At 44.6% G+C, this 12405-nt stretch overlaps 1 protein-coding gene across 1 annotated transcript; it reads right to left on the bottom strand.

Moving 5' to 3' along the window:
- Positions 1-10099: 10099 nt before the first annotated feature.
- On the bottom strand, positions 10100-12138 carry LOC127345261 (acetylornithine aminotransferase, chloroplastic/mitochondrial). The gene is made up of 3 exons (XM_051371709.2): positions 11671-12138; positions 11118-11549; positions 10100-10778 (listed from the first exon to the last, which is right to left on the bottom strand). The coding sequence occupies exons 1-3, from the start codon at positions 12085-12087 to the stop codon at positions 10251-10253; spliced, it is 1377 nt and encodes a 458-aa protein (XP_051227669.1). The 5' UTR covers positions 12088-12138; the 3' UTR covers positions 10100-10250.
- Positions 12139-12405: the final 267 nt, after the last annotated feature.

Below are 12405 nucleotides of genomic sequence, written 5' to 3'. Positions count from 1 at the left end.
CTAACCAGCGTTGCTTTGTTTCCTTGCTGTTTCCTTCGGATTATGATGAGGTTGCCAATCCCTATTGCTTCGGGTCATTAGCGGAGGCTGTTGTTTGGGAGATGGTGTAGTACATGGTACTAGGTCTACTCACTCCCAGAACCAGAGCAAGGTATATTGCTTTGAATCCTACCCATTTGCATTACATAGCCACATTGTGTTATGACTAGAAAAGACCTCTTTTGCAAGTGCTTAATAGCTTCAGGTCGACCTAATATTTCTGGGAACAAGCATAAATATATTGCTTTAAATCCTACCCATTTGCACTACATAGCAATATAGTGCTATGAGCTTACCAACAGGTTCTTGGTGCTAGATTCTTTAAACACAATAGCTTAACTGATGAAAAATTGTACTTTACCAGTATGAAGGAGAAACTTAGAAACTCACAATGATGCTATCACCAATTAATTTTGAGCGTATATATAATTTTTTAATTCTTGGTGATCGGGGTACAGATGATTAAGGTATTAAGTAATATCCCTAAATGAAAAGTTGCAGCGCTCTTCGGTTCAGTACTTCAGTTTTCAGTTAACAATGGACTAGCTCCTTTAATTTCTTTTGGGAGTATGTCCTTTGGTGCAACAATTAATATTCTTACGTGTAGAGTTGATATCATAGTGCAAAGATTGCTGGCTGAATTCTATAACTGACCTATCATCACATACATAGTTCTTATATGCCCTCTTAATGACAATAGTTAGCATGCACACTATCATCACATACATAGTTCTTATATGCCCTCTTAATGACAATAGTTAGCATGCACACTATGTTCTGTGTAAGCTACGTTTCTTTAGCGCAGACAGTGCTTCCAGATCATGCCCTTTGTTTGGCTGCTTGAGGTGATCCCTTTCAGTCCATCCTATTCCGCTACTCGGTAAACATTCTTTATTTTGCTTAGCTTGCAACAAATAGATAGTTATTGTATTTAGCTATTAGAATACCATCGACACGATGGGATTTTGGTATCTCCAGTTCACATTTGCACTGGAGTACTTGAGAAAGTTGTGGACATTTTTTTTATTTTCCCGAGATCATGCCTTGCAGTGACTGGATTAAGATAATGATCGATGACTATTTCTATAGTCATTAGCCCATCATGTGTTCACACTTAACATCTAATCTAATATTCTATGATAACAAAGTTTATTACAATGTTTACACCTTCTAGCTATCAATCGTTGAAGAAGCTACATAACAGTAGAAAATCTTCTACGGTCTGTACTTTATTGCATCAATGGTAATGCAGTTATAAGGTTCTTTGTTTTTGTTGTGTTCCGATCAGATAGAAGAATGGTGTATCAATCTCATTGCATCCAGTTATTTGCTATCGGTTTCCATTTTTTTGTTTGATGATGTTGCTTGGCCCTTGCTAAGTAAAGCACCAGTGCCAGACAGTTGCATAAACTGCTCAAAAGGGAACCCACACCTTGCTCATGTCTGTAACAGTTTGCTACAGATCTTCTTAATAAAACTCCATGCTTTTGGTACCGGAGCTCGTCGCGCGTATGCAGCTCGTCCGCCTGTGGGGGCCACGCGCCGGCGCGGGGACTGAGGAGGCGGCCGGCCGGCTCAGAGGTCCAGCCTCCTCATCTCCATCTACACGGTGCCGGGTGGCTCATCTGCGCCGGCGTCCTCTGTCCTCCTCCTCCCCCCGGCCCCTGGCCCTGCCACCGTCTTCCTCCATGGGTGGAAGGAGGCACCACAACGCGGCTCCCAGGCAGAGCGAGCGCCAGGTACGCCAATCGAAAATTTGTGTGGATTCTTTGTCAGGAAGAAAAGGGGCGGCGCTGGGAAGCAGCTCGTGGCCATCCAGATTTTAAGCTTTCTCGGAACTTATCTATATCTCTTCAGATTTTGTTCCAATTGACACTGCATAATGTCATGCTTCAAATTGATCTGAATGGTAAATTTGTCACCTAATAGTTATGTGGTGCATTTTTTTTGGGTGTGGACTAGAATTAGGACTCAAAACTGATGTCTAGTTGTTGTGTAACTATCACTATAAGAGGTGATTACTGAAGGTAGATTAGGCCTCAACGGGTGATTGCTGAAGGTAGAAAAGGGCTCAACAAATTCCCTGTTTATGTGAGCAGCCATTGCTCTACGAAAATCCAATATACTGCAATTAGAAAGTTATACTTGGTAGATTTAGCAGTTGAATGTGGCATATGGAATGAAATCTGAATAATACGAGCTTTTTAATCAGTTTTTGTTTTCTCTTTTGGGTTGTATACTTGACTGTTTCCAATTAGTTGCTGATATGATTTTCTGCTGATGGACTAAGTTATTTTCTTTGTGACTAATTAGGTGTTGAACATTACATATATACTCGCGTTTTAGAGTGTATGATTAAGGCCTGGACTTTTATCTACTGCAATGCAGACAACATCAGGTAAACCTAAGTGAAGTACATTTCAGTCTGCACCAAACTGCACAATGGTAACAGTTTACACCACTGCCATGTATATTCAAAATCACTACCAAAGCTATGCTCTATATTAATCATAAGGGTGATCTGTACTCACTTTATAGCTGCATTTTTGTAGTGGAGCACTTGTTCCTAAAAGGAAGACATGGGCCAAGATCATAACGAGTTCCTTTCACCTCTTACAATGTTTTATCGCCTGCAATTTTCTTATATTGAAAATAAAATATTGGTATATGGTTTTTACTAACATTTCTTCGGGTACCTGCTTGGTTTAACTTTGTGCTTTGTTCCATAGCTTTACCAAGCAATGCAAGGTGCAGTTTTTAAATGCACTTATCGTAACTCACAGCTGACAGCTCACACCAGTTTGTTAGACATGATATACGATGTATCTATAAGACATTTAATACTATAGTGGAATTCATTTAGTAAGAAATATGTATTGGGATTCACTGCGTTTCATTTTTTTTTTAATTTAACAAGGTCAATTAGTCTTTCTGTGCATTCTTATGTTTATTTGTATCTATATTCTATCTCGCATGATGATTCCAGTAACTATAAGTTCTAGGGGAGTATATATCGTATGTTTCATGCTTTAGTTTTAAGTTTGAGGAGAGGTACAGAAGAAGGTTACATATATTGCAGCTTCTTTGACTTTACAATACTGATAAAAAACTGCTCCCTCCGATTCATAATATTTGTCCCTAATATGGAAGTATCTAGAACTAAATGTGTCTAGATACATCCATATTGGCCACAATTAATATGAATCGGAGGGAGTACTGTCATTTTTCAATTCGCTAGGTGTCCCTTTTTTTACTTTAATTTTCTTAGGGGTAGATTACCAACTACTAAGTTAGTTTCCAAAAATGGAAATCGAAAGGCAACCTGTTTTTCAGAAAACCAAACAACTGTGGAATATAGAAGGGGAATATAGATTCATATGTATTTGATTCATTACTTCACTGCAAGTTCTCGGTCCCGAACCCACATTATTCTACCAGCAAACCCTGTATAAACATGTAGGTTGCTTGATTTTAGTGAAGAAAGAAAACATATTTGAAACTCCACATTCCGGCCAATAAATATTTCACAATTTTCTATAGAGGTCACATTTTGTGGCTATGATTTCCTGAAATTGCACCATTTTCTACAGGCCTATTCAAGGGAACACGTTTAGGATGTGGCAAGTAACTTAGTTTCTACACTTGTATGGCGACGAGAGGTCATGGTGATTTATTATTTTGCGTTCTGCGAGTTTTTTACTATTTAGCATATATATGTAGTATTTTCCAATATTATGGTTATCTAACCAAGAAGGTTTACATTGCCTTTCAAGTAGTTGCATTGTCATGATAACTTGTGAGTCAAGTCTCTGCTTTTCTTTTTCAGTAAAATCTCTTGCTCGGTAATGCATTTAAGAAGAAAATAGGAAATACCCCTCTACAATTACTCTCATAATAATTAATAGCCACTACCCTATGAAACATGCATCAGCTCGGGCAAATGAATTATCTTTTCGAGAATATAGGCAATGAATTATCATGCAGTCCCGTGCATCTTTCTTAATTCCAGTTTCAAAACATTTTTCAGATTCATGTATGGTTTTTCTCATCAAATATCAAGATTCATGTATGGTTTTTCTCATCAAATATCAAGCAGGGCACTGCAAAGAGAACAGAAACCCATCTCCACGGCATAAAGACTGGTGAGCTGGGAAATGCTCCATGTTGAAATTGAAACTTTTGATTCCCGGTTCCTGATTCCCACTTAGGAGCTGAGCTTGGAGTGATGCGAAGTCTTTCTGATGTTGATTATTTTCAAGGTGTTCATTTTGCCTCACAGCTGGCTGCGCAGTTTATATGCAAATACCTATGGGAGCCAGCAGCTTGAGAGCGTTGCTGACTCAGCTACTGGGCCTGTGGTTAATGGAATTATAGTTGTTCTGTACAAAAATTCTGTAAAAAAGCGGGAAATTGACTATAATCAATATGTAATTTGTTTCATTCTTGAAGTTGTATTTGGGCTATGTATCATTTAGTGTTCAATGGTTTTATATCCAACTTGCGGTAATGTGTTAGTGCAGATGGTCACCACACATCTGGATGCTAACAAGGTGTTTGGTTTATGATTTTGTAACCTGGTTATGGCTTTTGTTCGGTTAAACCTGCCTCTAATTAGGTTCTGTGACCGACACCATAAAAGAAGCCTCCCCGTGCATCGGATATATTATACTATTACACATGGCTTGAATATTGCCTTTTGCCATTTGTGCCGCTGAGCAACAGGTCGAAGGGTCTCAAAGACCTAACATTAGCCGATTAAACTTATGGTTATGTGCGATCTTGCTTTTGCCCGTGAAGGACCATGTTACGGAGGAGTTGAAAGCCGATAAGGAATAGATGCGGCCGTTGGAGACGAAGGTTTTATATGCGCCGACCCCTCCGCTCCCTCGCCACATAGCTGTACACATCACCGACCCTTCAGGTATTAGTCCTGGTAAGCCCACTCCCAACAAAAATTTATTTGAAAGTTATTAAAACGCCCTGCGTTGGTAAACTTAGACAGAGCAACGAGATTCTAATATTCCATTGCCATCAGTTGATAAAAGTCTTCAGTTGTTATGCAATCAATTGACCAAAAAATGAAGTTGTTATGGAATACACCAAATTCAACTACGAGTAGCTCCAATGCCCTCCTTCCCGAGTGTGTCTAACATGTTGAAAGAGGAAGAGGCAAATGTACAAGTGACCGAAGAAGAAATCGCAGCCAATTAACCATAATATTCCCCAGTTACCGCTCGAGTGGTAGCAAGTGGAGTATCCAAAGGAGAGTGGAAGGGAGATCGAGGGCATTTTCTCCAGCCTACCCCATCGATTATAACTCAACCGAAGCAAACGGAATAGCCAAACAAGAGTAAAAGGGCCGTTGAGGGCATTTCCTCCAACGAAACACGCCGAATATTACTATAGCTCACCATGGATGGCCATTTCACCTAATACTCCCCCTTTGCTACTGCGATGATGATGGCGGTCGAAAGAGCTACACTTCGCGCTCCCGAGCCTCCGGTATTGAAATAAACCAAGACTTATGGTGAGTAAACGCAGTAACCAGAGAAGAGCTCCAACACACCCCGTCGGATACTACTATAGCTCAAACTGGATGCCCATTTAACCCTAATACCCCCTTTACTCGGCGGAAGAGCTCCGCTACAACCTCCGGTACTAAAATAAGCCAAACCTTATGGTTAGCCTCCGCCATTTGCGCGATAGCGCAACCGGTCATCTAGTGTTAAAAGCAGATGGAACACTTGGAATGCGAGACGGTGAGTTGGGCAGTGTGGCATCTATTTTCTACAAAGAGCTATATACATAAGAGGGTGTACAAGGAATGGAAGAGGTTCTGGCAGCCGTGCCAAAAAGGGTAAGCAGTGAGATGAATGGATAGTTAGATGCTCTGTTTGATCCCATGGAAATAAAAAAGGCACTCTTTGAGATGTTTCCAACTAAAGATCCCAGCCCAGACGGTATTCCTGCACACTTTTTCCAAACGCACTGGGATATATGTGGAGAGGAAGTAGCTAAAGCTGTGTTACGGGTTTTGTCGGGAGAGGACAACCCCGGTCTTATTAATAATACTTTTATTGTGATAATACCGAAGGTTGCGAGTCCTAATGGCAATTTAGGCCGATTAGCCTTTGCAAAGTCATCTACAAGATCGCGTCCAAAGTGGTGGCGAACAAGCTGAAGGTGGTCTTGCCAGAGATTATTTCAGAGGAGCAGTCAGCTTTTGTACTCGGAAGGCTGATCACAGATAATATAATTACGGCATACGAGTGTTTACACTTCATGAAGTGGACAAGGGTCACTGAAGTTAGAAATGAGGAAAGCTTACGATCATGTCAAGTGGAGTTATTTGGAGGCTATTATGCTGAAGCTAGGCTTTAGCAGTGTTTGGGTGGCGCAAATTATGCGCTTAGTGACATCAGTATCTTTCGCGGTGCTTTTTAATGGCGCTCCGCATGAAGAGTTTCATCCATCGAGAAGGATCTGGCAAGGTGACCCCATATCCCTTTACTTGTTTTTGTTGGTAGCAGAGGGCCTTCAATCATCAGCGCTCAATAGAATAATGGTGGCTCCCACTGCCCCAACGGTGAACCACTTACTCTTTGCAGATGATAGTCTATTGTTCTTCAATGCAAGCCAAGAGGGAGTGGTGGAGGTTAAGGAAGTGTTAGCAAGATATTGGAATGCTTCGGGTCAATGAATTAATATAGAATCCTCTATCTTTTTTAGCATGGGTTGTCCGGTGCTTTTGAAGGAAGTAATCAAAGGTGAGATTGAAGTTCAAAAAGAAACACTTAATGAGAAATATCTGGGGCTACCATCGGATGTGGGTAGATCAAAGGGAAATGCTTTTAGATATCTGAGAGATAAAGTATGGAAGAAAGTTCTGGGATGGTTGGAGCTACACCTATCAGTGGGAGGAAAAGAAATTCTGATCAAATCAGTGGCACAAGCTATTCCTACCTTCTCCATGTCGTGTTTCAAGCTACGGAGAGGTTTATGTGAGCACATTAAGGGACACTTCTTTTGGGCTTATGCTTATGCACAAGCCGGTTTATGGATAATGGTGGGGAGAAAATGTAGTGGAAAGAAGCCCCAAGAAACTGGTTCCTTCTATTCTTTTGGGCTTATGGAGATTTGGCTTATTTATTGTTAGAGTTGTGCAATGTCTATAAGGTCCCTGAATTTGATACATACTCTAAATAAGTGATGATACCATGTTTATGCTAGTTTTAAGTAAAAAAATTGGGTAGAAATGAAAAAAAGGAATTATAAAGAATCAGATTATAGTAGAAACATAGTATCTTCGTATAATTTAGTACATGCCAAAATAATAAATAAATCTTAGGGAATGTGGAATTATAATAATCATAATTCCTCAAGGAACGACATGTGTTTGCTTTGGATTTGGAGAGCGCTAGCACTTTTGCCGAGAAAAAACATGGAGTACTTGTATTTGTATACATGTATATGTACGTAGATCTAAAGAGGACTTGATTCGTGGAATTTAATATCAGCATGTGCACGCCACACGTGATGAAAGAATCATCAGATGCTACTCCCAGCTATGCGCGTATAATGACAGAACAACCAGCTGGATGATCGAATTTGACCTGGAGTGGCAGTCCTGATGTAAAAAGGAAGAAAACAAGGGGCAAATAGCTATGCTTGTTCGATTTTTAAGGCAGAAGCCCGGGAAACGGTCCAGAAACACCTCGCCCGCAGTTTCTCGCTGGAGACAGAAACGTAGCTACGCGGTGGGGGAAGCAGACTAGAAACTCTCCTCTTCTTTTGGGCTTCAGCTTCCTGGAACCTAGAAACTAGGCTAGAAGCCCAAAAGAAGTCACCCTAACTCTTTGCTCTGGAATTTCTGGTGGGGGAGTAAAGATGGTAAACGCAAGACATGCTGGGTCTCGTGGGAGAATATGACTCAGCTGAAACATGCAGGAGGGCTGGGGTTTAGAGATATCGAGTTTTTCAACTTAGCCCTTCTCGCGCGCCAAGCATGGCGTATACTTCAAGAACCCACGTCTTTGAGTGCTAGGGTTTTGAAGGAGGTTAACTTCCCAAATGAGGATTTTCTTGATGCAACGGTTGGCCCTCACCCATCGCAGATTTGGCGATCGATGATAGAAGGGAGGGATGTGCTCAAAATCGGGTTGATCAGAAAAATAGGAAATGGTCAAGAGACTGATGCTTGGACTCAGGGTTGGCTGCCACGTGATGAAAGGCTTAGGCCAATGGCACCAAGGAAGGAAGATACACCGAATCTGGTGAGTGACTATATTGACCATACGTCAGCCTCTAGGAGAACTGACAAGGTAGATGAGTTCTTTTGGCCTATGGGCGCTGAGGTGATCAAGGGCATTCCACTATGCACTCGGAACCAGCAGGATTTCTGGGCTTGTCACTGACCGGGATGTTCTCCGTCAGGTCAGCCTATCGTATCTTGGCGGCCACAAAGAACACCCGTGAGGACTAGCTGCACGGCCGAGCGGCAACTTCGAGCTCGACCAGTGAAGGCAAGACATGGAAAAAACTGTGGAAGGTACCTGTCCCATCGAAGATACACATTTTTCTATGGTGCCTAGCAAAGCACTCGCTGCCTACAGGGGACGTGCGAAACCACATGAACATGGCCACTACTCCAGCTTGTTCGATCTGCGGGCAGGCAGATTCATGGAGACATTCATTGATCGAATGTAACATGGCGCGTTTTAACATGGCGCGTTGTGTTTCGGCTTTGATAGATGAAGACATCAGTGAGCATATATCTCTGTCAAATGAACCCTCAGCAAAATAGTGGCTCTTCTCTATGTTTGAGTCGATGAAACAGGAGGATTTGACTAAAATGCTCGTCACCCTACGGGCGATCTAGCATGCACGGCGGAAAGCGATCCATGAAGATGTTTTTCAAAGCCCCATAACGACGGTGCAGTTTGTCAATCACTTTTTGCAGGACCTATCGGCGAGTAAAGGACAGTAGCCGATGTTGGCGCGGCGATCCACTACCTGATGGGAGAATGAAGGTGAATACTGATGCAGCGATGGCCAAATCCTGCGCGAAAGGTGCAGTTGGGGTTGTGTATAGATCCCCAGATGGTACTTACCTCAGAGCTTCGGCCATGGTGTTTGAAGGCGTCACCCATTCGGGCTGCTTGGAGGCAATGGCATGCCGAGAGGGTCTCGATTTGTCAGCTGATCTCCAATTAGACCGAGTACACATTCCGACTGCTTCGAGGTGGTACAAGCGATGAAGACCAAGTACATGGGTATTTTCAGTCCAATTCTGCAAGAAGTGAAGGCGAAGACGCTGCAGATAGAAGCAACTTTCTCTCACGAAGGAAGAGAGTGTAACAAAGAAGCTCATGTGCTGGCAAGGTTTGCATCAACCTTGCCAGCAGGCCGTCATGTTTGGTTCCTTGCCCCTCCAGAGGGTTTAAACTTGCCTGTAAACGTTTGTGATACTTAAATAAAGGGCAGGAACTAGTCTCAAAAAAAAAAGACACTGGTTGCTAAGGCAAGATGCAGATCTAGTGGAGTACCGCACTGACACTAATGAACCATGGTCCTAGCATGTTTTAGTTTCATTATGTAACTGATGATAAGTAACTGCCGACGATCGACCTTGCAGCTCATCCTTCAAGGGAAGCTGCCCGACGCCCAGCTGAGGAGCAGCCTGGAGAACTTCCTCTTCAAGACTGCAACGTCCTGCACCACAGCGCGCGACAGCAGCACCTGGCTGCCTCGATGGCCTTGCTCCAGTGTCGGGTACGGATACCCGCTGCGCCTCACCACCGGGGCGCGTCGCAGTTATCCATCAACTCGAACCCGAGGAAGATCACGTGCAACAAAGGATCCAACTATTTCCGCAGGCCTGAACCCAACTTGAATGTGATCGACAGCGCCATGGTCAAAGGGCCTGACGTTATCACCGCGACGATTCTCAAGGGAATTACATGCAAGGCTTCTCCAAAGATGAGATCTTGATGTTCCTCTCCATGTTGTAGTTTGGACGAATGAGTAATCCAATAAAGGGTTTGGACCAAGAGAACCAGAGTAGTCAAACATGACATTATTACTCCCTTCCAAATTCTGAAAGAAACTTAGACATCACAACAGCCAAACATGACATTTTCTTCCAAATTTTGAAAGAAACTTCGACATCTAGAACTCGTTATATCTGTCCCTTAGGCTAAGAGGTAGGGGCTTCAAGAATCAAGAGCAGGTAGGCAGTCCCTTATCACCTCTGCAGCTTGCTCCAGCTCCTTTTCCGAGATGATAAGCGGCGGCACAAGCCTAACGACATTGCCTTTCCCAGCCGTCAGCAAAAAGACACCAGCGGCCAAGCACGCATCGACTAAAGGACCAGCCGGGACGTCGAGCTCAATGCCAACAATGAGACCGATCCCCCGGATCTCTTTGACATGAGGATTTCCGCTCAGCTTGGTCTTGAGCAGCTGCCTGAAGTTCTCTCCTTTCTTGGTCACCTCTGCCAGGAAACCGGGTTTCTGGATCTTGTCCAATACAGCTAATGCAGCGCTGCACACGAAAGGGTTTCCGCCGAATGTGGTGCCATGGTCTCCATAGTTTATGGCTGCAGCAATCTTTTCATTGACCAATACTACGCCAATAGGAAGGCCGTTGGCCAATGGCTTTGCCAAGGTCATCATGTCAGGTTTTACTCCATAAATCTCATAGGCCCATAGGTACCCTGTGCGCCCCAGACCACATTGCACCTGCGTTTCAGAGAGTAGATTAGATGATCTCCAGTTTTAAAATTGAACAGAGGCTGAACTACACAGTGAAATTTCTAACTCCTTGCTGTTGAATTGTCAATTTGCATTTTGGCTATTCAAATAAGTATGAAAATGCAGACCCTCAGTGTCTACTACTAATTTATGGGGAAGATGATGTGAGATATTTGTCCCAGGATGTGGATGCAAGGTGAGTACTTATTCAATCCCAGAATAGAGACTTCATGTGTTTAGATTGTGCAGTTGCCAGTAGCCACAAATTACTTCTATGCAATCCACAACACAAAGAACATGTGTAAAAAAAGGTAAGACGTGTCATACCTCGTCAAAGACAAGTAGAGCCCCAGCCTCATCACAGGCATCACGCAGCCCCTGCAAGAACTCCTTGGTGGCACTGTGAATCCCGCCTTCACCTTGCACGGGCTCAACAAACACAGCAGCAATCTTCCCCGACTTTATCACCTTCTTGGCCTCCTCCAAATTGCCATACTCCACGAATGTCGAGCCAGGCATGACCGGTTCAAATGGCTCGCGGTACTGCACCTTGCTGGTCAGCGCGAGGGCGCCCATGGTCCGGCCGTGGAAGCAGTTGGAGAAGGACACGAATCCCGTGGACGCGTCGCCATCCGGGTTCGCGACCTGCTGGTACTTCCTGGAGAACTTAATGGCTGCCTCGTTGGCTTCAGTGCCGGAGTTGGCGAAGAAGACGCGGTCCGCGAAGGAGGCCTCCACGAGCCGCTTGGCGAGGTGCACCTGCGGGCCGGATAAAAAGAATGTCAGTCGAGAGCTGAACTGGGCAAGCAAAGCGTCGAACAGGTTGCGGACATTGCAGCACGAGGTGGTGTTAGGTGAGCTTGAGGAGGAGAAGGCGTACTTGGGGAACGGTGTAGCCGACGTTGCTAGCGTGGCCGAGGCGCTTGGACTGGTCCGTGGCAGCTTCGACCAGGTCGGGGTCGCAGTGGCCGAGGGCGTTGACGGCGATGCCGGCGGCCATGTCGAGGTACTCGCGGTTGTCGATGTCGTAGAGCTTGCAGCCGCGCCCGGACACGAAGACGACCTGCGCGCGCTTGTAGGTGCCGACGATGTACTTGGCCTCGTCCTCCACGACGGCCCGGCTCGCCGCGGACAGCTCCCGCCGCCCCGCCGGCGCGGCTGTCGGCGGCGGCGCCGGGGTCGCGAGGCAGGCGGAGACGCGCGCCCGCCGGGACGGAAGAAGCCTCGCGCCGGCTGGGCCGGCCGCCGCCGGGTTGACGACGGGCGCGACGGCGAGGAAGGATTGGAGCGAGTTCATGGTGGATTCGAGGTGGGTGGGAAACTGGGGGGGGGGGGAGAATTGTGGGATTGGGATTGGGGAATCAACGGTTTAAAATATGTGGGCTTGCTTTTTCGATTTCGTGGCGACTACTAGTCACCGTCAACGATCGCGTGCTCCCTTCTTACACCGTAGTAGTCTGCTTTCTTCCATCACAAATTTGCCCCTTTGTGTGCACATAAAACGGAATGAAAGTCTATTTTGAGGAGTTGGTGTGCACACTGTGGAGTGAAAAAGAGAACGTAATTACTTGACCCGCTAGTATTAAATCATGGGTTTGAATTGTTGAGAGGGTAA

This window comes from Lolium perenne, chromosome 1 (genome assembly GCF_019359855.2).
Source record: "Lolium perenne isolate Kyuss_39 chromosome 1, Kyuss_2.0, whole genome shotgun sequence".
In the NCBI taxonomy this organism is placed as follows: domain Eukaryota; kingdom Viridiplantae; phylum Streptophyta; class Magnoliopsida; order Poales; family Poaceae; genus Lolium; species Lolium perenne.
This window is presented reverse-complemented; position numbering and strand designations above follow the sequence as displayed.